The following is a 25102-nucleotide window of genomic DNA, read 5'->3' as shown; positions in this document are numbered from 1 at the left end:
TGGATTAGACAATCAAACAATGCACTGATTTCATTAAACTTTCACTCGCACGTTGAAGTCCACAACCCTAAAAAGGGAATCTGCCTTGTTCTTCTATATGGTCACAAAACTCCTCTGTGAGATGCAATATCCTTTTAGTACAACAGGATGGTAATTTACCCTTATGTCATCAGCAAGGTATATTTATCTTTGTAACATTCAGCATTATTATGAAAGATAAAGTAAATGATCTTTCACTTTGGATTAGAAGATCAGAAGGATAAGTGTAGGTATTAAATTGGGGGTGGTGAGGGGCAAGGCCTTTCCAGAACCAAGGAGCATTCTCTGAGAAGGTATGTTTGAGGGTGACATTATTTATTTTTCATGTTCAAATTTCTTTATAGAATTTTCATAACATGAAAGAAGGTCTTGTCATCAACAAATACAAATATTACTAATACATCATTATTGTTACGGTAAACATTATTCCAAAGAGGTGGTTTGAGAAGTAATGTAGATTTGCTTCTCACACTAAAGTCGACTACATTTGACACCCAGTCAATCCTCCTTCAACCTTACAGGCTTCATCCAACATGTTTTATGATCGGATTTGCTGCTGTTCCCACAACAGGTATTGATTTAGAATTACAGGTATAACAGCATATCTACTAGTTTGAACACATGGGCCCAGATGTAGGTAAAATAGATTTACCGATTTTTAATTACCGAATTTTACCGATTCGGTAATTAAAAATCGGTAAATCTAAGGGGTGGATATGTAGGTATTCCAGATGTGCTGGAATACCGATTCTGAAGAATTCGGTATTTACCGATTCGGTAAATACCGAATCGGTAATGCCCATTCATTCCTATGGGCTTTGAAGCCCATAGGAATGAATGGGCATTACCGATTCGGTATTTACCGAATCGGTAAATACCGATTTGCACAAGGGTGCAGGGGGTGTCACTTTGACACCCTCTGGCACCCCCAAAACAGGCTCGGGTGCCATGTGGCAGGCATACATGCCCTAAGGGCAGGTCTGTCTGTCACATGGCATAGGTGTGCATGCACACATGTGCATGCACACCGGAATCGGTATTTTACCATCAAATTGGATTTGATGGTAAAATACCGATTCTGTAAGGCCTCTGGGACTCTGAAGAGTCCCACCTACATCTCGGTGCCTCAGAATCGGTAAATTTACCGATTTTTTTTATTTTACCGAATCGGTAAAATTACCGAATCGGTAATTTTACCGATTCGTTAAAATAATGCCCCCTACATACCTGTCACCCATATACCGGTCGGTAACGGCCGAAAATACCGATTTTCGGCCGTTACCGACCGACCTACATCTGGCCCTAGGTACCATAAGAGATGGTAAGATGTATCTGATTATTATTATATAGTGCACACTTGTTTGGCCTATGTGATTACTTAGGAAAGTTGCCATAATATTTTCTTTTTCTTTCCAGTCTTATTTCCATTCCTCGTTCCTATTCTCGAAAAAATGAATGTCTGCCTCTTCCCCAATGACATGTTGGAGTTTTTTGCAAGTGCTGTCAGGAGCCTCAAGGAGAAGAGGCAAAAAGGCAATCACGAGGTGAGGGATAACTGTCATAGCTGTTATAACAGGTCATCATTTGTCTAAGAAGAGCCCTTTAAAGTCTCCAGCAGGCCAAATGCCCTTCTAGGCCCAACTGGTTGATGCTTACTGCAGGGAGTGCAATAAAATAATCCCCATTAAATAAAAAAGTTTCAAATGCAAAAAAAGGTTGTTCATAACAAAAAAAAGGTTAACTTAAAATATCTTCTAAAAAATGGCCACACAAAAATAATTATATAAATGAAAGGTGTGCCTATGTGTTAAAACATCGCATTTTCAATTGATTATAAATTATTGTAAAATACATTGTATTGAGTGAGTTGCTGATCTCTTTGTTCTCGTGCCAAAAGTTCAGCTGTTTGAGCTATTCTCCTGATGATTGTCCATAGTACGAGTGATATGGAGGAAAAAGTGAATCAAATTAATGTATTTTCATATCACACTTTATTTTCTTCCCTGGAAAATGTTTTTCCTTTTAGAGAAAGTTTTGAACTCAATAGCATCCTAAAGAAGCCCTACTTCATCAGCTGGAGCATTGGGGAGACTGGGTGTTGTGAAGGTTGTCTGGTGAGGGATGCTGACAAGGGAGTAGCCAGAAGAATAGAATATCCCCACTTATAACCATATTACACTGAGTGAGGAAGGCATGGCATCCCAACCCTATCTAGGAAGTTGTGATGGTCCTCCACACAGTGTTTCCTTTATTCCTTGTTGCTTTCTTTCCTTTTTTCTCTTTTTCATCTTTCAATCCTTCTTTGCATTCTTTTTTCCTTCCTCTCATGTTCTCTTTCCATTTGCCTCTCACTTACTAATATTTTCTTTTTGCAATGTGTATCATGTTTTGGTCTCTGAATATGTCTTGCTGCTTCACCACTCTTTGGGTCTCTCCCCGTGGAAATGTCATGGTATAATCTTTCTTGTTTGTTGTGTCACTTGATCTTGTGACCTGTGAGTCACAGCTCAAAGTTAAGGAGGAGAAGTTAAAAACTATTTCATATGTTGTTAGGAATGGGACTCTTGGCTGGCTGAGGCATGCACCGAGGCCAGGCAGGAACCACCACTCTAGTCAGGGTAAGCTACATGCACACTAAAAGATAACCTGTGCTCACCTTCTGGTAGCTTGACACAGAGCAGTCAGGCTATCGAAAGCGGCAATTTGTAAAGTATTTGTGCAACACACTCACAATGTAACACAATTAATACACCACAAAAAGGCTCCACACAGGTTTAGGAAAATAGAGAATATTTATCTGAGCAAAATGAGACCAAACAACAAGAATCTAATAGGTAGAAATCGAGATATGAATTTTTACAGATTAAATGCAAAAGCAGTGCATAAGAGTCAATAATGCTAAAAGGTTATTTTAATCCATGCTGGACTGGGGTAAATCCAATGTTTAGGCAGACCTTGATGGAGTGCATGTCTGATGCAGTTCCAAACAGGTCCTGGTGAAATGTTACCGTCTCAAGTTGAGCCAAGAGCCCCGTTCGTGGAGGAGACAGATGCCGGGAGCAAGTAGAGTGTCATTAGCGATAATCCTGCGGGTGCAAAGGGTTGGGCGGGCAATGCTGACGGCACGTGGGGCCTCACGGTCACTGGTGGCGGTTCTTTCTGTGTGAGGAGATGTTGCTGCAGCAGCTCACACTGATCCTTCGAGTGTGCGGTGCTGTCCCACTACACGCAGCCACAAAGAGCCCAAAAGCTTGATATCAGGAGCCTAGGAGCTGTAGGTGATGATAGCAGCTGCAGAACCCTTTTCTGAGGCCCAGAGCTTGGAGGGGGCACATCAGGCAAGGGTAGGACTCACAGAAAACAGAGTCTAGGAGCACCAGCAGAATTGTAGAAAGTCTTTTGTGTCCCTGGTACTTCAGAATATAGGAGGCCAGCCAGAATGAGATCACTTGGAGGGAAGGCAGAGTCATCAACATCATCAACTACTTTATTCGGCTTAACTGGGCCATAAAAGTCTAAGCAAATAAAAGAAACCACATACAATATTAAGCTTCATAAAATTTAAGGTTTTTTGTCTTCTAAAAATAAATATTAAAAGACATTTGTGCGATGAGAGAATTATTCAGTAATGAGATCTTAGCTTTATGGCACTTAAAATGTAATTTAAAACAGCATGTATCATGGTTTTATTTCCCAAGCAATGCAAGTAAGAAAGGCAGTGGCATAAGATCTGATTTTTAGTGCTGGTAATATAGGCCATAGAAACCACACTCTTTGTGCAGTATAAAATGTGTAAAAAAGCAAAAAGTGCTTTGTTCTGGTGGAAGTTCACAGTGACAGCAGGGGAGAGTCGAGAACCGGATACCTTTTACTGGGAAAGGTGACAGAAAGTGTATAGTTTGAAGATGAAACCGTATCAAAAGGAACTTGTGTCTCTCATTTACAATGACCTGTAAATAAAGTGCTGGGCGTGCCGGAAAAACCCTGAGATTGTTATCTCTGCCCAGGATCTAAGTACTTTTTGATTAAAGAGTGCTTTAGTTTGAGTGAGGGGAATAGTCGCCAAACTGTCCAGATTTGAATAAAATATTGGTGCACCAAGTCTTTCGAAACTTGTTTTAATATACTTGAGCCATGGAATATCCAAGCAGTTGTCCAGTTTCAAACAATTTTGTAAGATAGTTCTGCATAAATGGCCTCTGGGTTTTTCCAGAGTCTGTGCCATAACAAAAGTGGTTTTGGCTTGATATAGTCTTCTATGTAATCAAGCCCAGCCTCTTTGTGGCAAAAGGCCATCTGGGTAGAATGTGGAACTGCCAAGAGTCTTCTTATAAACTTATTCTCCACAATTTGTAAGGATTTGCCACTGGTATACCCCTATAAGCCTGCAACAAAGGTGGCGACAGACACACATTCACTTTTAAAAATACAAAGCCTTTCTCGCTGTGGTTTGTGCCCCAGTCTTTTGGAGAACCTAAAAACAGCATCTACTGCTCTTTGAAATTTCATGATTCGTACGTCCAAGAGGAATTTCCAATTAAATCTACGTCAATCGGAATTCCCAAATATGTGAAATGCAGAGTTTTCATAATTTCTTCCCTACCAAGAATTTCTTTTTCAGTCTTGGCTAGTTTAGGACTGCATTTCATTACAAAGGACTAGGTTCTATTTGTTTTTAGTCCTAGATTGCTCATTAAACTATTAAAAGCGTCCAATAAAATCTGGGGACAATTCGCTGTTCGTGCAATAAGGACGGCATTGTCTGCATAAAGCAGCACAGGAATTTCTCTCTCATTGATCTTTGGCAAGTCCTTCCCAGCCATTATCCGGTGGTCACCCAGAGAATTAATATAAATTAGAAAGAGAAAAGGTGCCAGGACACCGCCTTGTCTAGCCCCGGTAATTGGTGGGAAGTCTTCGGATAATCTCCATTCCTACTGTACCCTACTCTGGTTTTGGTGTGTTCATGTAGCCTACCGAGTAGCAACATTATTGCACTGTCAATGCCTAATTGGAGCATTATGGACCACATCTTTGGGTGGTCTACCATGTCAAAGGCACATGTTAGGTCCATGACTGCAAGGTGGACAAGGCAGAGTCCTTACAGTAGATTCGGGGAGCAGCAGGCAACAGGGTAACAAGCAGAAAAGCAGTCCTTCCAGAAAAGCAGTCCAGTTGAGTCCTTTAAACAGCACAGCAGTCCTTCTGACAGCGGTTCAGTTCAAGATCTAGAAGTGTCTGATGTGTGGGTGTCAGAGACCCAGTTCTTATATGCAAAAGTGCCTTTGATGTAGGGGGTGACTTCAAAAGAACTCTTTGAAGTGCACAAGGATCCCTTTCAACACAGTCCTGTCTGCCAGGCTAACCCTAGGGTGGAAATCAGTGTTTTGTGTGAAGACAGTACGCAGCCTATTCAGATGCAAGTGTGAGCCACCTCTACCCCTTACTTCCCAGAAAGACCCATCAGAATGCAGATGAGTGCTCAGAATGCAGATGATTCTCACCTTCCTGTGTTTGTGCCTTTCTAGAGGGAATGCATAATGTGTAGCTGTCACTCAACCCAAACGTGAATTAGAGACAGGCTGTCAAGCACAAAGAGAAGTAAGTGCAGAGAAGTGTTCACTTTCTAAAAGTGGCATTTTGAAAACAGCAGTGTTAAATCCAACTTCACCAGTAAGGAGGATTTATCATTACCTTTCCAAAGATATCAAACATGAAACAGCTACTCCTCTCTGATCAGGAATTACAGCTTAAAAGTATATTAATAAATTCCCAATGCCGGCCTTTAAGAGGGATAGGCCTCACACTAGTGCACATCAAAATAGGCTGTTTGTCACTACCAAGACATGAAAAACATTCATGTACATGTCCTACCTTTTAGCCCCTGTCCTTAAGGTTACTTAGGGCCTACCTTAGGAGTGACTTACATGTAAAAAAGGGGCGTTTAAGGCCTGGCAAGTAGTTTTAAATTACAAGTCTAGGTGGCAGTAAACTGCATACACAGGCACTGCAGTGGCAGGCCCAGGACAGGTTTGAAAGGCTACTTCCGTGGGAAGCACAATCAGTGCGGCAGCCCACTAGTAACATTTGAAATACAGGCCGTGGGAATATCGTATGACACTTTACAAGGGACTTACCAGTAGAACAAATATGCCAGTCATGTATATACTAATGTCATCATGTTTAGGGGAGAAGCACATGCACTTTAACACTGGTTAGCAATGGTAAAGTGCTCAGAGTCCTAAGGTCAACAAAAAGAATCAGCAAAAGTGAGAGGCAAAATGATGGGGAAAACACCACCCTAAGGATGACAGGTCTAACAAGTGTCCTGTGGCACCCTTTCTGAAGCTGGTGTCGTGGATGCTTCACTACACCCTTGAATGCAGCTAGTCCTCTCATAGATCTGGGTTATGCTAAATCTTCGGAATTGTTTTTATGAGTTCCTTCCCCTTATGTCAAAGAAGCTCATAAATATCACAGTTAAAGATTAGCATAACAAAGTTGAGGGATGGCAGTATGGTCATTAAGGGAAGCAAATACTGTGACTAAGAGGAATTGTGAACGTTTGAAGAAAAAAAAAATAAAAGCCATCTGGAGTGAGTTGATATAAAAACAAAAGAAGAAGGATAGAAAAACGAAATCTAGAAAAGGGACAGAAAGTGAAAGTGGAGCGATGTAAGAGTTAATGAAAGGTAGGGAAAAATAAAAGGCAGAAAAAGGGAAAGAAAGGAAGAACTAAAGAAATAAGACAGAAAGAATGGAAAAAGTAGAAGAAGGAAGAGAAAAATAAATAAATGGATGAAAAGAGGGTGAGGAAATAAGCAAAATGGGAGGAAGGGGAAATGAAAAATGGGAGGAAAGGATAAAGAAAGCAAGAAAGAAATGGAAAGGAAGAAAGGGAAAATGTAAATCGTATGAAGTAAAGAAAGGTGGAAAGGAAGGAAAGAAGACCGGAAAACATGTGAGAGACAATGATTAATTTTTGTTTCTTTATGGCGTGACATGACAAGTGTTTCCTGTCTCTGCGCTCTAAAATTTTGAGGCCCTGATTCCATGATTGTTGGAGGAATAAGTGCTGCCTATCGCTCTTGATAGGTAATGGTACATTATTTATCAGGTGTGATGAATACCACTTTTTATAATTTTCTGGGGAATACTGCACCATTTTACTTCTCACAGCACCAAATGTGCATGTTTCTGTGAATGCCATTTACATTTCCCCAGTTAAATTCTGGTAGGTTTGACCTTCTGAAAATTAAAGAAAGAATATATTTAATGCACCTGGTAATTACCGGATGTAGTAAATATCACCTAACTCATTATTCTGACTCTACTGCAAACAGTGGTTTATGTAGGGGTCGGAAAACACTGAACCACTTGTAATCAGGGCCTAAGTCAAGTTATTAAAAGGTAGTAAGGAAGAGGGAGAGGTAAATGGAAGGATGGAGGCAAGAAAAAGGAAAGAACAGATGGAAAAGAAAGAGAAAATGAAAGAATGGAGAAATGATGAATGGCAAGACAGAAAAAATTAACAATGAAAATAGACTGAAGACATGAAGGGAGGTAGAAGGAAGGGGTGGCAAGGAAAATGAATTAAAAAGGTGAGAATAAATTAACGTAGCAGAAAAAGGAGGTGAAAAGGCAAGGAGCAAGGAAGTAAAACAAACATGAAGTAAACTAGAGGGAGAAAAATAAAGTAAGAGGGAGAATAAAGAAAGAAGGGAAGAAGAAAGAAAGAGGTATTAGTAATAAAGTGAGAATCTATTTGAGGCCAAGGATTGAGGCTCACCTTCTAGCTAAATGTTTCAGATATTGCTGTCTTAGTCAAATGCATGGACAAACACTTCTTCAAACCAGAGGCATCCATGGCTGACCATAGAGACACCACAGATAACCAAGGTTTGTTAGTTGACATAAAAATAAGGCAGTTATAATGAACACAACTTGATTTTCCGTCATTGATTGCATAAAATGAACTATTGCAGCATGATACCTGGTCATAAACTAAGAATGCCAAGTTCACTGTCACTTGGGTAGATGCCATACCTTGATGCTCCTAGTATTCCTGTACAATTAATAATATCCTTAACAAGCTAGCTGAATTGTTAGAGGCTGTACATATTTGAATAGGATGCTTTAACCAATAGTAAACTGTGTGTCTTTCCTTCTATTCCCAGCACCGAGTGGATTTTTTGCAATTGATGGTTGATTCTCAGACAGAAGACGTTCCAGCATCCAATGGTTTAAATCATGGGTACAAAGGTAATACCCTAGAATATATCCGATCATTAAGTGGGTTTTAGTGTCTAAGATAGTGATGGAGATCAGCAGGACTGACAGGTAGAGTGAGATATTTGTTTTGTAAATATTTATAACATACATCATAACACCAAAAAAGCATGTTTTTGATGCTCAAAACCTAAAATAGGACAGGGTTGAAGGGTTGAAGAATAAAAAAAAACACATAATATAAGGGATGCAATTAACAGAAAATTTGACAAGCTGGACTAGTTGTATTAGAGCAAGTGGCCCTTCATTTGAGATTTGAAGGCATCAATGGGGTCTCATCCTTAAAATCTTTAGAGCTTGATTTCCATGGCTTAACTTTAGCCACCTCATAGTATATGCGTTCTAAACGAGATTTAAATCTTAGATCTGTGGTTGGTGGCAATTTCGATTCAAGGTTTTAATGTGTGCTCTAGTGGGGACCATGTTTAGATCCGGACAGCATATATTGTCTCGATGATGACCTCTTGACATCAATTCTTCAAAACAGTGTAATAATAATAATAATAAGTAAACAGAGAAAGTGAGTGAGCCTTGGATCAGTTCCCTACAGCCACTGGCCTTCCTGCGGCTTTCATGCTTTGCATTACTTGGTCAAGCTATGCATGAAGCACATGTCATTTTGAGGACTGTTATATTATCTTATTTGTGTTACCATTTGGGTTTGTGGATGGAACATCAGGTAGTCTTTTTGTTAGAAGGGAAATGCAACATGATGTGTAGGTTTCAACAGAGAGACTGTTTTTAATGTAGGTACTTGGCTAACAAAATGACACAACATACAGAAATACACCCAAACAAGGCATAGCATGACACAACATAACACACCCTATGATAACTGCAAAGCACAACACAAAACACTCCAATATAAAAAGCATGGCATAACATACCCTAACAATACACAGTGTAGCACTACATGAAACAACATAACACAGCACACCATAAATTAATGCAACAGAGGACAGCATTACTCAACATAACACAACTTACAATAATATAACACAGCGTGGCACAGCATTTGATAACTTAACCCATAATGTGAGGTTGTGGCCAGAAACATGATCGACAAGAAAAGAACAGCCTAAACTACAAACCCTGCCCATAAAATCCGACACAATCTGGAGCAAAGTTGGCCATCTGTGAGAGGAGCTGGGTGCCCTTGTTCTGAGAAACCACATGACATTAGTGGAATCATTGCAGGGGCTAGCATAGAGCAGGAAAAGAGCAGGGTCCAGGGAGGAAACACAAAGCAAGCTCAAGAAGGCACCAAAAGAAGATGAGGCCCTCGCAACAGTCGCGGAGTGCGTCACACAGGGCCATACAACGAAGTTGAACACAGTTACCATGAAATAACACAAGTAGTAGGGAATAGATTTGCAACCCATACTGGAGCCACTAATGTGCCCCACTGTTATAACCAACAAAAATTTCAGGTGCTAACAGCTGGAGCCAGAGGGTTATCAGGGTACTACAACATAGAGTAAACAACCTGTGCTTGTAACAGTGGTTAAAGTCAAGAGCACAAAGCAAACTGTGGTAGTGGCATCACTGATATCTGAGTCCAGTGGCAAAGGAGGCCTAGTAGCAGAAGCAGAGAAACAGGGGGTAGCATCATCTGACCTGAGACACAGCCTGGATGGTTGTATGGCATTACAACGCGGGCTTTTACCCCGCATGCCATTACAACGCGGGGGTTACAGCGAAAGTCGTTACAACGACTTTCGCTGGAGGGCGCTGGATAGTGGAATAGTTTAATTTTCTATTCCAACTCCAGCCCACGTTGACAGTAGGGAAGGTGTTGGATAGAAAATTAAACTATTCCCTATCCAACAGCGCCCTCCAGCGAAAGTCGTTGTAACGACTTTCGTTGTAATGCCTGCGTTGTAATGGCAGTGCGGGGTAATCCCCGCGTTGTAATGGCTGTTCACCGCCTGGATCGCATATTAAGAACAGTGCAATTATAACAAACTGTCCTTGAATTAAAAATGGACAGAGCAGCCATAGATGTAAAGTTACTCAGGTCCGACCAAAGGAAGTTGTCAGAGTGAATTTGGGCTGACGAACATTTCTGTGCGAAGTCTGAAATTGCAGAAATCGGCAAAAATACTTCAGATGTACTAGAAAGTGTATGTTACTTAGAATTTCAAACAGAAAATACAGAAGGAAGAGCTTGCAGAAGTACCAGTGGAATAGTTGGGCTCCAAGAGCATACAGATGGTTGGGACACAGCTGCCTACCTGGAAAATTAGCTGTCAATGGTGCTTGTGCCTGAGGGCCTCTGTACATTCTTTGTGATTCAGAGGGTTCATAAAGCACTGGTCCTGTCACTTCCATCAGGTGCCCCCTCACACACCTATCAATTGATTGTAAAGCTCCTGAACTGTCAAGATCAGGATATTATCCTGCAGAATGGCCACTCACATTGCACATGTCTCCTTCAAAGTGGACAATGCTACTGTTTTCCTATTTCCAGAGTACATGGCAGCAGTGCAAGCACAAAGAAGGTACTTCATGGAAGTGAAAAGGAAGCTCTGCAAAGCGCAAATTCGCTACATACTGTTACTCTAAATGAAATTAAAGGTGATACATGAGGCCTGTGCCCTCTTCTTCAGGATGGTCAGCTATCTGAGACTGGCTAGAAGAGAAGAATATCCTGACTGCAAAAGGAGAGACTGGCAACAAACTAAAACAAGACATGCATCAAAGCCCAGTAGAAGGACAAGAGAAATTGATGCCCAATTATAGCAGAATGTGCAGCCACAGTGGCAGCAGAAGATGCCCTGCCCTTTGATAAGTTGAGTCAGTCGCATGATCCAGAATCATCACAGTAGGATAACTATGACAAGCCAACTGGACTGAGAAGAGGGAGCTGAGGTTAATTCATGACTCCAAACTATGTAATATTTCAACAAACCAACACACTAGAATGTAAAGCCTAAGACAACAATCATATCTACAACGCAAAATGGTGAATTTTTGAATGCCTGCAAATGCTTGTTAAGGGACATTAATATTACACGCTCTGGTATTCCTTTGATCTCTACCAAATGGAATCACATAGGGACAGGTCTGACCAGAAATATGAGGAACTGTGATATTTAAGCCCATGTGTAAGATATCTGTATTGTATATGTGTTCACTGTGAAGTAGCCGTCCGTAGATAGAGCAGGGCTAACTGTGTAAACAGTGAGGTTCCAACTTTCAGGTAGCTGAGTACTTGACCCTCGCAAATTGAAAAATGCTAACCAACGATTGAAGGGAAGCACTGGAACAGCCTGTAATGGTGGAAGAGAAAAGAGAAGCTATCTATATAAGGCATAAAACTAAAACCCCAGGAACATATGGTCTACTATTTCATTTCTATGACTCATTTACATCCTGGCCATGTCCAAAACTCCTAGAAATATACAACAACTACAGAGGGTAACTCTTTCAAAATCTATGAGGGAAGCTCTAATTGAAGTTCTACACAATCAGAATATAGACTTGTTAGACAAAGCATTGTATGAGCCATTAAAATTACTAAATGCTGATTACAAGATGTAGCCACTCTGACAGAATGGCTTTGTGCCAGGTCGCAGAACTCCCTACACCTTAGAAGACCGTTTCAAGGCTTAAAAGAGGTCCTTGTAGCATATTCATTGGCCTCAGTGGTGGCGCTTGACATAGAAAAGACCTTTTACTCCCTAGGTTGTTCTTCCAAATATAAAGCCTTGGTAAAAAAGGCACTTGGGCCTACAATTCATACAAAGTTGGATCTAGCTGCTGTATACAGATCCTGTGGCCAGACTACAAAAGTGGACAGTATATTTGGGAAAATTGACAGTAAAGAGGGAGATCAGAAAGGATGCCTCCTTTCACCCATCTGGTTTGTGTTGGCCCTAGAGGCCCTATCAGAACACTTCCAGCGATATGGAAAAATGAATGGATTAAATATAGTGGATGTCAGCATATGATATCTTTATATGAGCATGATAGTCTGCAATGTTTTAAGAAACAAATGCTGGAAATAAAACAACATTTAGATACATTTAGTGACCTGTAAACAAAAAGGATAAAGTGAATGAAATCATATTTTTCCAACTGCATAGCAAAGAAACAGTTGTACAGCAATGGGATGTTCCAGGCCCTTCATTACCTACACCCATGTTTTTCAGATGCCGGGAGTATAGATTTCCTACACACATAAATATTTATTAGAGGGTAAAATCTACAAAGCTGTGCTTGCATCTTTGGTTGTCTAGATGCAAGATTTAAAAAAAATAAAAAATAAACAGGTTATAGGGAGAGAGATCCTAAGGAGAAATAAAACCCCATGTTTTCAGCTTTTTCTAAATTGTGAAAGCTGGTTTTGAGGCGAATATTGTGCAGGAGCGCATTTCATGTGTTTTTTGGGGCCAGGTAGGAAAAGGCGGGGCTACCACACCGACTGCAGTAAACGCATGGTACAAACAGTATTCCAGTATTGCCCAGGATGTCTATGTAGTTTTTGATTATGACCCCTCTGTCAATGATAGACATGATAGAACTGTGCATAGTGATAATACTATGTCGGTGCTATGTTCCTTTAATAATTTAACAGTGTTGTTACCTTAGTCATTATTTAATGACCTGGATCCACTATTGGGATTCCCCACTCCTCCCCTTCCTGTTGCAATCTTATGGCCAAGGGCTCCACCGCTAGAGCAAAGAGGAGGAGGGATAGGGGGCACCCCTACCTAGTTCCCACGCTCCACCAGGAATGGGGCTGATATAAGTTTGCCGACTCTTACCCTGGAGGCAAGGTCTCCATTAAGGGCCGATATTTATTTTCCGGAGAACTGCGAACCGATGGGACCACGTTAGGGTGTTGAACGCTTTCTCTAGATCTAAGGGAAAGCATGCCGTTCGTGGGAATAGGTAATTGGCTCTGTCCTGAATATGAAACAGCCTACGTAAATATTGTGAAGTGTTACGTCGTGGTACAAAGCCGCACTGATTAGGATGTATCAAGGTTGGGAGGATTTGACTGTAGCAGTCGGCCAGCAATTTCCCCAAGATCTTGCAGTCTGCGTTTAAGAGTGTTATCGGCCTGTAAGAGGCTGGAAGTGTGGGGTCCCTATGGGGTTTCGGGAATGTCACCAGTATTGATTCGCGAAGTGACTCCTCTGGTCAATGCATCCTCATACATAGCTGCTAGCCTGGGCACTACTTGGGCCACAAATGTGCTATAATATTCAAGTCGGAGGCCATCCACTCCCAGCGCCTTGTTCTGTGCCAATGACCCAATTACATGCTTTACGTCTGAGGGTGTGATCTTCCCGTCTAACTCCTTCCTGTCTGCGGGGGAAATTTCAGGCATGGACGAGGGGCTCATAAACTGTTCTAGCTCCCGCGGCATCTCTGTCACTGGGGCTCTATATATTTCTGTATAATAGTCATGGATTATGTGTAATATGTCAGTTTGGGAGTGTTTGAGATGTCCGTTCCTGTCTGTGAGTTCTGTGATGGGGTGTGTTGCTGTGTCCTGTTTGGTTAACCAAGCCAATAGTGCTCCCATTCTGTTACCCTCCTGGTGTGTACTAGTTGCATAGGCGCAGAAGTTGTATTTGCGCAGGTCTCGCATCGTCTCTGCGTGTGAGAGTTTAGCTGCTGAAAGTTGTTCTAGCGTAGACTTCCCCTGATCCTCGTTTTTGGACAGCTCCGCCAATTATGTCTCTGCTCTATGTAATGCATTTTCTAGTGTTCTCGGTACCCCCACCACCTGTTGGATACAGTGTCCCCTGGAGCTGACCTTAAATGCGTTCCACTCTATTAACCTGGAATAAGCTGTGCCGGCATTCCGCAGAAAGTGTTCCTGAATGTATTCCCCGTGAGTGTGGCGGAATACCTGATCGGCGAGGCATTCTTGGGGAAGTTTCCATGTTGGTACTGGGGGGTGGGGTGGTCTCCATCTAAGGGTCACTATGTGTGTGTCGTGGTCCGATACTATCCTGCCCAGATACTCTGCGTGCTGCACCCTGGGCAGGAGCTCTGCGGGAACAGAAACCTGTTGAGTCTAACTCGCAGATTGTGGGGGATGGATTGAAAGGAGTAGAGCTTGGCTGTCGGGTTCTGCGCTCTCCAGGCGTCCACCAGCGCCCAGCGATCCACCCAGCTCCGGAAGCATTCGGTTTGTTTGTGTGCTGGCGAATGGACTGGAGGGGTGACCTATCTAGTGTACATCTAGAACGCAATTGTAATCCCCTCCCAGGAGCCACGGGATTGTTGTGTGGTGAGCCAATACACCTCTAAGTTTGTCCCAATATTGATCATGTTCCACATTGGGGGCATATATGCACCGTAGGAGTACTGGCTGACCCTCCAAAAGCCCCGTCATTAATACATATCGCCCATCCCTGTCTACTAGCCGTGTTTGCTCCTTGAATGGCACCCCGGGTCTAATCCACATAAGTGTGCCCCTGGCAAAGGCAGAGTACGTCATGGCGCAGATAATGCCCCGCCATTTTTTGCGTAGGTGATCTACTTCTTTGTCTGTCAGGTGTGTCTCCTGCAGGAAGGCCACTTGGGCCTTTTGTCTCTTAATGTAGGCGTAGATAGAGTATCGTTTATTGACTGTATGCATCCCCCTGACGTTCAGTGTGATCAGTTTTATGTCTCTGTTAGGGACTGTATGTGGCATGGATCATGAGAATAAATCAGTGGTCTGTCCATGTATACCAGGCCCACTCAACCTCCTGTTGCCCCCCTTCTCGAAAAGTCTGCATCATCTGTTCTCGGCTCCTTGCCGGTTGAATGGTGTCTGGGGAATTAAGGATTAAAAGGGGGGGTAAACTGAAACTCTGTGAAACATTCCCAATTTAAGGGACTTATTGCTCAGGTAAGTACGTCCAAACTGGTTAACATATGTAGACTTTAGTTCATTGTCGTGGGGTGGTGGCTTTTCAGCTCCTCGGCCTTCATCGGCGTGGCCGCCCATTCATTAGAGGCACTGGGAATGTGCCAACCTGCACCATCTCCATTCTTAGTTGCTTGTGCTGGGCTGGGATATTGTTCATTGTTAGCATCCGAGCGGGAGGTCCTGAAGTTCACGATGTCACACTTCTGGAATTGGATATCGCTCCGACTGCATGTGATCCGGTTCGGGGCAATGTCGCTCTCACTGTACACCTCGGATCTCTATTGGTCCTTTATATCAGTGCGTCAGCTGTTTAGGGGGGTCACAATCAGAGGTGTCATTGAACCCTTCTGAGATGTGGGCGTTTCACTGCCCTCGTCCTCCGAGCTGAACAGATGTGGGTCTCTCTCCAAGTCCGACCCTCTTTCAGCAGGATTCAGGGCGGTCACTGCTTGTAATGCTTTCCTATGCTCGGCGATGATTTGTGTGAGATCCGGGGAGCCGGCCACCAACGGGCTGGACTGCGCACTGAGCTGTGTGAGGGTGACCCTTAGGAGTCGCCTTCCCGACCATCTGGATGGTTGTCCATTTTGCGTGCCTGTGGCAGTCACAGAGTGTGATGCGCGTTGCTCCACCCAGGCGTCAGCATCCTTGGGGTCCGTGAAGAAATGTGTGGTGGCATTGTGAATGATTTTGAGCCAGGCCGGGAATAGGAGGGCATATTGTATGTTCTTTTGATGCAGGGTGCGCTTAACCGCAAGGAATGTGGCCCTTTGTTGTTGTACGGCTCGAGAATAGTCCGGGAACAGCATCACCTGTTTATCTTCTACTTGTAGTCTTCCGTGTTGTCTAGCTGCCCGGAGAATGGTGTCCCTGTCTTGGTGTGTAGGAGTTTCAAGAGGAATGGCGGCAGGCCCGGTCTTGGTCTGCGCGCCGGAACCCAGTGCGCTCTTTCTGCAAGGACCTGGTCTAATTTTCTGGACATTAAATCTTCACCAGAGGGTTCCTTTCGTGACCTGGTCGCCACTGATGTCGGGGGTGCTGCTCTCTGTTGCTCCGAGGCGTGTGGCATCCCCACTGCACGTTGGCGACCCATTATGGGGGCTTTATACTCTTCCTGCAAAGGCCGGCGTCTGACGTCCCTCAATGCTGGCCTCGTGTCCGTGGATATCAGTAGTGCATATGCGCCAAGCCAGTAACCTGCAACACTTTCCGGGTCGGCACAGCTACTCTCCCCTGGACGCCGTCGTCTACAGAGCTTCGCAATGTACGCCACTTCCCCTCTCGAGGTCCGAGCACGGAACAAACATGCAGGAGCATCCTGGTGTATTATCTCTGTGCGGGCGTGTAATGTCTGTGCCCGATGTGCGGCCCAGTGTTCACCATGGTCGCAGTGAGGCAATGGTTGTTGAACCTTATGGATGTATCCTGCTCCTGACTTGCACCTATGAGGTGCTCTGCTGCCGGGTGTCCAGCAGTGCCACAAGTGCAGGTGCGATGGATTACTCCCTGCAGTGTTTGTGGATGGTTGTCTGCCCCAGGTCTCACCGCCACGTATCGACGGGGGTCGCCGCAATGTCCACTTGAGCCCCGGGTTAGGGGCACGGGGTGATCCGTTATTGACGTACAGTCCATCAATTGCCTCCTTCCCTTCCTTCTCCCTGCAGGGCTCAGTGTGGGGCGGGGGAAAAGCGGGGGCCCCCACGCCCCGGAGGCCCAGACGCTGTGTGCTGCTCACAGGCCGGGAGCTTTGTCTGGTCCCGCTGCAGAATATTCCTGGCCAGATAATACCGGCCCAGTGGACGTATGGTCAGACTAGTGTCTGCTGCTTCCTCACTCCTCTGGTATCCCTCTTCAGCACAGGTCACAAAGAGCTCTGGTGTGTGACCACTCTGCCTCCCAGCGTGGGGCTCAGGGGCTACAGGCCTCGCATCATGCACGCTCTCACCCTTTGACACGGGCAGCCCCGCCACTCCACTCAGCCCCAGATGCCGCAAGTGTTGGGCACCTCCCCCACACCGCGGGCACTCGTGCCCAGCCCCCACCGGCCCGTCCCCCGGTCCTCACCACGAGCGCTGCAGGCGGGGCTCAAGGGCTTCTGTTGTGTGCCCGGAGCAGCTCATTCCGGGGTTGACACAGTGGCAGCCCCAGCGCGGAGGTCACTGGGGTGTCTGCCTCACCTCTCCCACCGCAGGCTCGGGTGCACTTTTTGATAGAAGGGAGGGGGGCCTCCCGCCGCGGCGTCCCGATGTCACAGCGTCGTGGGGCCCACGCCCCTCAGTCCGCTGTTCGCAGTGGCGGCTCCCCTGTGTCGCGGCTCACCGTGGCATTCGCTCCTTGGCCGTCAGACGAGGGGTCACTGCCCCCGTGCCTGGTGTCTCTGGCCACCGCGCTGCCCCCACCACCTTCCGTCTGGGACGGCTCAGCCTTGAGATCCTGTTTCCCGCTCCGGTCCCTGGTGAGTCGCGCCGATGTGTAGCGAGCCAGCCATTTTGTTGATAGTCACGAGGATCCCTCGGCGGTGCTCTAGGTGCGCTTCTATTGCCCGTGCCGAGTATTCAGTGGCACTTAAGGCGTCCCCACACCGTCCGGACCCTGATGCTGCCCATTAGTTGGCTTTTTTGTGCAAGGGGCTAAGGATAATGTCGCTATTACGGGCAGCCAGCCTGAGCCTTAGGAAGAAGGGTCCGCCATCTTGGCTGGCTCGGCCACGCCCCCCATTAAAACATATTATAACATAACAAATTAAAGGTGTGCACAACACATCACAACACACAATAAAATAACACAACAAAGCACAGCTTGATACAACAGAGCACCTCAGACAGTTGATTCTCGACAAGAGGAGTTTGTGGATACTGTGTACCTGAGTATTAGTTTGGTTAAACACAAGTTTGAAGTCAGGTTCATATACATTTTTCTTGAACCAATTGTGTTTGTACACGACTTCCTCTTAGTGGACCTCCTGATTGAATAGGGGGCACTGCCTATGATTTGTATTTTTGTGGGGTGAAAATGGAATTGTTTTATGCACTTATTTCCTGATTTACGTGACATATTTATGCTGTTTGTGATCCCATAATTGTTTGGTAGATATAGGTTTTTCTAGATGATTACAGATAATTGTATATATGTACATTTGATATAACATAGAATGTAATTTGTTAAAATAGTACTATCAGTTTTGAAGTAAAGATTACTATAAATAAAATTAGTAATCATGATGTTGACCAGTTTTGTGATCATTGTACAGTAATGTGCTAAATAAATTGTAGAATTGCCTTCTGTTAGTTAGGGAATTAATCAACCCCGACTGGTATTGATCGTTTGTATTAATCCCTCCCAACCACTTTGTGCTCCTTTTTGACAACAGAGCACCTTAGCATAACATAGCCTAGCATAGCATAACGGAATAAAGCATATCATAACATAACACAGCGCAGCTCAGAACAATATAACATAACACATCCTAACATTACAAAGCATAGCATATATGCTATCTCACTCTTCGTGTCTCACTTTCCTGTTGATCCTCTTTCCACAGCACTAACTGATAGTGAAATTATGGCCCAAGCTGTGATCTTCATATTGGCTGGTTACGAGTCCACCAGCACTATCCTTTCTTTCCTGGCCTACAGCCTGGCGACCCATCCTGACATTCAGCGGAAATTGCAACAGGAGATAGATACTCTCCTACCAAACAAGGTGAGCCAACGTTACCTGCCAAAGGAAGGTGCTAAAGGGAGTACTTGTGGGACATGAGAGAAGGGCGGACAGGATATCTGCTAATGTTTGAGGATATTCCATTCCCTTCCTCCTCTAATTGGTGGTCTAAGTAGTTTTTTTTTTTAAATCACATAGGCAACTTTAGCCACCAGAATCCAAACACATTTGTGATGCAGTGTTTTGGTGCCATTGATAACTTTTGTGGAAATATAGTAGGTGTCACTTGCCTGGCCCTCTTTTAGTATCTTGAAATATTGAATATTGAAGAAGGACCATGACAGCTAATTGTCACCCTGGTGCCCTGTTCACAGTTGGGTACATACTCAGGGCAATAGCTAGCTGTCCTAACAGGTTTAAAAACGTTGCAAAATACAATTTTCCCCTTGGGAAAGACAATGAGCCCATCCCCAGCCTAGGGGTCAAACTTCCAAGGACCAATAAAAATATGGTGAAATTCTTCTCTGCACGACCTTCTTTTAAACATTGGTGGTCGCTCAAATAACCTTCTTAGCTCCAAGGTGGGATGGATGTGGTGTTTGGGGAAGCGAACCCTTCCAACTTTTGCAGAAGACTTCCCTTGGTCAAGGTGACTGTACAAAAGAATCCTTCCAAACCTATGCTTGAGTTAAAATATAAATCAGAAAATGTCCACCTCTTGGGAGGATCACAAGGAGCGATGGGGCAGAAACCATCCTCCTAGCACTTTGATAAGGTCGGGGAGGGGTGGTGCTAAGAACTATCTTCCTTGCTCTTGGGGAACACTGGGTTTATAAATGCAGTAGACAAATAACCCTATGCAAACAAGGTCCTAGATTGTATTATATAAATTAGAATTTTGAAGTCCATAGATAATGTGTCCTTCCTGCCCAGAGAGCTGTGCAGTGTCTCAAAATCTCTGTATTAATTTATATAACATCAAAAAGCACCCGGACAGCAGAAGCCTCTGTCCTCATGTCAAGTCTGGTTTTGATCTGTCCAAAACTTTCTACTGCTCTGCTAAAACGTACATATATGCATTAAAATGGGAACCTAATGTGTTGCGGACCATCCGTTGTATTTTATTTTTCCTGCTTTATCAATCGATTTTCCAGTATCGTCTAAGAGAATTGCATAATTTTTGCACTTTATTTCGGAATAACCAAATGGAACAAAACTAAGGATGTAAACGAAAAAGATCCTATGGATTCCATTGTAAATTATCATTATGTTTTAACTGTTAAAACCTAAAAAGTAATGACTTAGAAATGTATAAATTAAGGTTTCCACAACACCTTAACTCTGCGCTTGTACACATTTGTGACATCACAGTAACCTCAGTAACGAAAAAATGATTATTTTAGCGCTTTTCCATCACTCCTTACAGAAATTTGATATGAGTGTAGACTTTAGGAAATGTAGTTTCATTTTGCAAAAAACAATGTCTAAAATGTTACTCAATGTTACTCAATGTGGATTTTTGAGTTTTTTTGTATATTTTGCCATGTGTGCATGATTGCCCATGTATATGCAAAACAGTGCACAACCTCCCAAATATCTGGGTGATGAAATAATTACAGCCCTACCAAAGTGGCACCTACATTTAAAAACAAATGAGGGAAACTGTGATTCAGTTAAGCAACCTTTTCAATGTAGAAATCTTTCCTTGGTAACTGTTGGCCACAAACAGTACTGGACACCAATAGTCCAGGTAAATCCAAGTAAAGCAGCCCGAACAAACTTAGTGTTTCAACAGTACTTGTCAGTACTCCATGTGGCTTATTTATTTGACACACTTTAAGAAAACACCATTGGCATTCTCATGGAAACAGATAAATCGTTCAAGAATGTGTGCAAATTCAACAATAGTGTCGATGCTTTCCTTAAATTATATGGAATCTCTGATAGAGCAAGATATTGGTAGAAGAGAGCGTGATCGATAATAATATACAAGAGCTCATGTAATTGTACAAGATAGCTCTTATCAAAGTTATAAAATGCTTAAGGATGTTTTGGTTCATGAATCCAAGCATCACATAATTAATTTAATGATGACGAGCTAGTTAAGGAACTACACCAAGAAAATGGTAAAAATCTAATTCATAAAACAAAAGCTAAATCCATGAGGAGCCTATATTAGCAGGCAGTACTGGATGCAAATGAAAATCTAATACAGTGATTCGGTAAAGTTGGCTAGAAATTAAAAACTAGGGATCTGTTTGAGATCACGTGAAGTTAGGAGGATCCATCAGCTGGATATAACCTCTGAAATTCCCTCTGAATAATAAGCTAATTGAGAAGATGTTATACAGGAGCCTACATCTATGTAGGTACCACACCAATAAAGTAATGGGCTGGATATAATAAACAATTCATAAATGGAGGAAATATCCAGTTACAAATGACTTATACTATTTGTTCCTTACATGTTGTTCATCCCATGAGTAATAGAGCTAATTGTATCAATCCACCAGCATTCTGTTCTGTGGAGTATTGCAGCAATGCCACCTCCCATGGTTAGTCTTTTTTGACTTATCAGTAATTATCAAGGCCAACTTATTTTCTCTGCAGATGGATTGTGTAAAATGTTCTGCTAAAAGAGAATTTTCAATATTGTAGCTAATACTTTTCTGATGTGAAAATTGAAAACATGCCCTTTGGGGTTAGACTACATAGATTAATTTATATGGGCGCCAAATGCTATCCATTGTTTGAATTGCAAGTACAGTGAAAGTTTACTTGAAGGATAGTTGCCTATGAGTCAATGTTTTTGTATTCATAGAGAATTAACAGGCTGCAGAGTTGCTACTTTTGTAGGGACCAGTCACTGCCAAGAGCCCAATTGGGCCATAAGTGTGTCATTCTGGATCATGGATCTGTAGATTCCTTCTGATTCTTTTTAACTGCAAACGTAGCCCCTTGCTAGATTGGGTTCACCTGCAAATAGCAGGTGCTGGTGCTTCGGAATGTATTTATCAATTGGATTTTAAGTCTGAATTGAAGGAGAAGACCCTGGTTTCCGTTGGGGCTGATGTCCCATGTGTGGAGAATAAGGCGGTGCCCGCTTTGATATATGCTGATGACGCAGTCCTTTTGGTGAGGACTGTGTACTGTCTTAAAAAGCTAATCCTCAGCTATGACAACTTTATGAAGGATTTGGTTTTGGAGCCAAATTATAAGAAAAGTTTTACAATGATTTATGGTCCTAGACACACCAAAACTCGCAGTTTAAACATTGAGGGTAAATCCCTGGTAAGGGTCAGCACGTTTCCATACTTAGGTTTGGAGTTGGATGAAAGCTGTCAGTGGATTACCTGTGTAAAAAATAGAGTAACTCAATACACCCAAGCTATTGGTACGACATTCTCGCTTGCAATGTCTATCGGAAAAAATCCCATTGCTCCTATACTAGAAATGTATAACCGAAAATGTCTGCCAGTTTTAACATATGGTATGGGTATCTGGGGATATAGGGACGCTTATGCACTGCAGCTAGAGGATTTTGCCGCCGAGTCCTAGTGGTTCCTCCTTCATCACTGCATTTTTCTCTCCATTTGGAGCTGGGATTGGACTATGTTCAAGACAAAATTAATGCTGCCCCTTTGGTACTCAGGTGTTCAATGTGGTCTAATAAAGAAGCCGATTTTAATTGTGCTGTTATTAGGGACTTTTTAGGTTGTGCTCACGCTTTGTCCATTCCTAGCCTCCATTACATTAAAACTTGCTTTCTGAAATTAGACTATATTTCCTTGTTTGAGCACCCGGAGTTAATAGGAAAAGGAGATAGAAAGTTGGTCAAGGACAGTTTTTGAAAGCATAGACAATCGTCTAGGGAACTCTCTGAAGTGATCAAACCCTCAGTGAGAGAATACTGTATTATCCAAACAACCCCATCGACTGCTCTGTATTTTTTATACATGACCAACGTCTATGAAAGAAACCTGCTGACGAGGTTTGGCTAGGGTCGTTTCGTTGGATGATGTGCTTCCCCTTAGGCCAGTACACCCAAGAAACAATTGCAATTTGCCCTTGCGATGAACAATCAAGTCAACCTATTTTGCACTTTGGTTTTGTTTGTAAATTTCATCTCCCCTATAGTAGGAAGTTTTTACTTCCGCTATTGCGGAGTCATAAATTCCCTAAGTGCAAAGCAGCCTTGTATTTTCTTCAGCAACTTATTGATTGTAATGTTTGTTTTGCAGTCGTAAGCTTCTTAAAATGTTCTCTCTCCAAGAGACGGAGTATGTTGTTCTGAAAAAAAGCACCTTATGAAATTTTATAAATTATCCCATTTAAAATGTCTTTGTAATGTACTTTTGAATGCACCTTGGTGTTCTTAAACTTGTAAAATTGTTTTTACAGAGCATTCAAGGTCTATATTTGATATTAATCTATATCTTTTCTGTTTCTTCCAAATTTAGTAATGTTGTACTGTCACTTTATTAGCTATTTGGTTAGTTTTTACTCTTGATAATCGACGTGAACTAACCTGTGGTGTTTTTAATCTTAAATTTATGTGGCTGCTATTTCCTTTTGTATTATTCTGTGCAAATTTTATGATCTATCTTTGGAAGATCGAATAAAGACAATTTGATTGATTGATTGAAGTCTGATTTGAAGGTAGACACATTTTTCATAATTTGACTGAGACTTCGCTTCAAAAAGTGATTCCCTATATCAACACCATATCCTTGTGAGAGCCTGTCTGCCAAGGTTTTTGGGATAACTCCTGCTGCATACCCCTTTTGAATATTTCTGATACAGCTTCTATGAAAGTTGCATTTTAACTATTTGTGGATGGACTGCATTGCTGCATACTACGGTGGTCCAGATTACCCAAACATGTACAACTTGAAACATTAGTTGCTAACTCTGTAACTAGTCTTTTCTTAAATACAATTTAAAGTAAACTATAAAACTATTTTCTACCTCTGCATTAATTAAATACAAAGTTTGTCAAAATACGTCTATTAGCACAATCATTATTTAACAACCGTGAACATACTGTACTAATGAAAAAGCTATTATCTTTGTAATATTAATGGGTAATGTAATCTATAAAAATAACATCCTGTATTAACCATCCTATTAGATTAATTAACATATATGTTCCCAGATGCCAGTTATCTCCTCTTGGTTGTTAAACAACATTTTATTCAAACATAAAGGTAGAGAAGCGAGAGCGACAACCTTTCAAGATAATAGTAAAAGAATGTTAACACTTTTCAAATAAAAGTTTTTTACTTCATCCTCTAAAAAGTGTTTGGTTTTGCAATAATACGTGTGCCTGGATTATCATATATTTGATAGGCAGACTTATTATACAGCACCATAAGGCAGTTTTTACTGTGGAAACTGTTTCATTTTATTTTTTTCATAAAAAACACCCACATTTTGCCTCAAAATAAGAAAGTAACTAAAGTCCCCTTTAGCCACAGTAACCCATTGAAAAGCATAAGCCGTGAAATAATTTCAAAGTAGTTCTAAAAGTCTAGAAATACCTAGCATGATAAAGTCCAGTCCTGATAAAACTCTTTCAGTGATAGCCATCTCTGCTTACAACATGCCATGAAGATGTAACAGAGACAAACTACGGTTCCAAATATTTCCAAGACCTGGCAAAGCCAACATTTTCACCTTACAATAGTTTATACAGAAAAGTAGCCCACACATTGTTTGAGGAGGCAATGTCATTGGATTTGGCAAGGGGCATGGCTATAAAATACTGTCAGATGGTTTTATGAATAAAACAAGGTTCCAGCAATTAGTCAGATTGTAAAAAATCTCTTGTGCTTCAAACTTTGTATATTCTGCCCTGCAGCAGCCAAGCACACATGGGCAATTGTTAGTCTCATTTGCAAGACACTTATACCCTCATTATGAATGGTGATATCTAGTGCTTACTTTTTAAAATAAGTGCTAGTGGGCCCAAAGATGTGCACCAGAGCCAATGTAGAATGTGAAGGCTGTGAGGACTTGATTCCACTTCATACTTATTTAATCCACCACCGACTTCCCCGGTATTTCTATCTCAGTCTATTTAATCCCAGCTTTCTCCCTTTATCACTGTTTACTTTTTCTTCCTCCTTATTCCACCCTTTTGTGCTTTTCTCTTTTGTGCACCGGATCAAAGTCTGTTGGGGAAAAATGAGTGCTGGTCCCCCAAAAAATGAGTGTCAGTGGGCCCCACCTCTAACC

The 25102-nt window shown here is 42.5% G+C and overlaps 1 protein-coding gene across 1 annotated transcript in view; it reads left to right on the top strand.

Annotated features, from left to right (window-relative positions):
* Window positions 1-25102, top strand: part of LOC144786063 (cytochrome P450 3A24-like) — a 246574-nt gene that overhangs the window by 174638 nt on the left and 46834 nt on the right. Inside the window, exons 8-10 of the mRNA XM_078665008.1 lie at window positions 1456-1583; window positions 8217-8301; window positions 18747-18907. Of these exons, the coding sequence (XP_078521134.1) occupies window positions 1456-1583; window positions 8217-8301; window positions 18747-18907 (374 nt within the window). The remainder of the gene's footprint in view (window positions 1-1455; window positions 1584-8216; window positions 8302-18746; window positions 18908-25102) is intronic.

Source organism: Lissotriton helveticus, chromosome 10 (genome assembly GCF_964261635.1).
Source record: "Lissotriton helveticus chromosome 10, aLisHel1.1, whole genome shotgun sequence".
In the NCBI taxonomy this organism is placed as follows: domain Eukaryota; kingdom Metazoa; phylum Chordata; class Amphibia; order Caudata; family Salamandridae; genus Lissotriton; species Lissotriton helveticus.
Note: the sequence above shows the minus strand (reverse complement) of the source record. Positions and strands in the feature narration are given on the sequence as shown.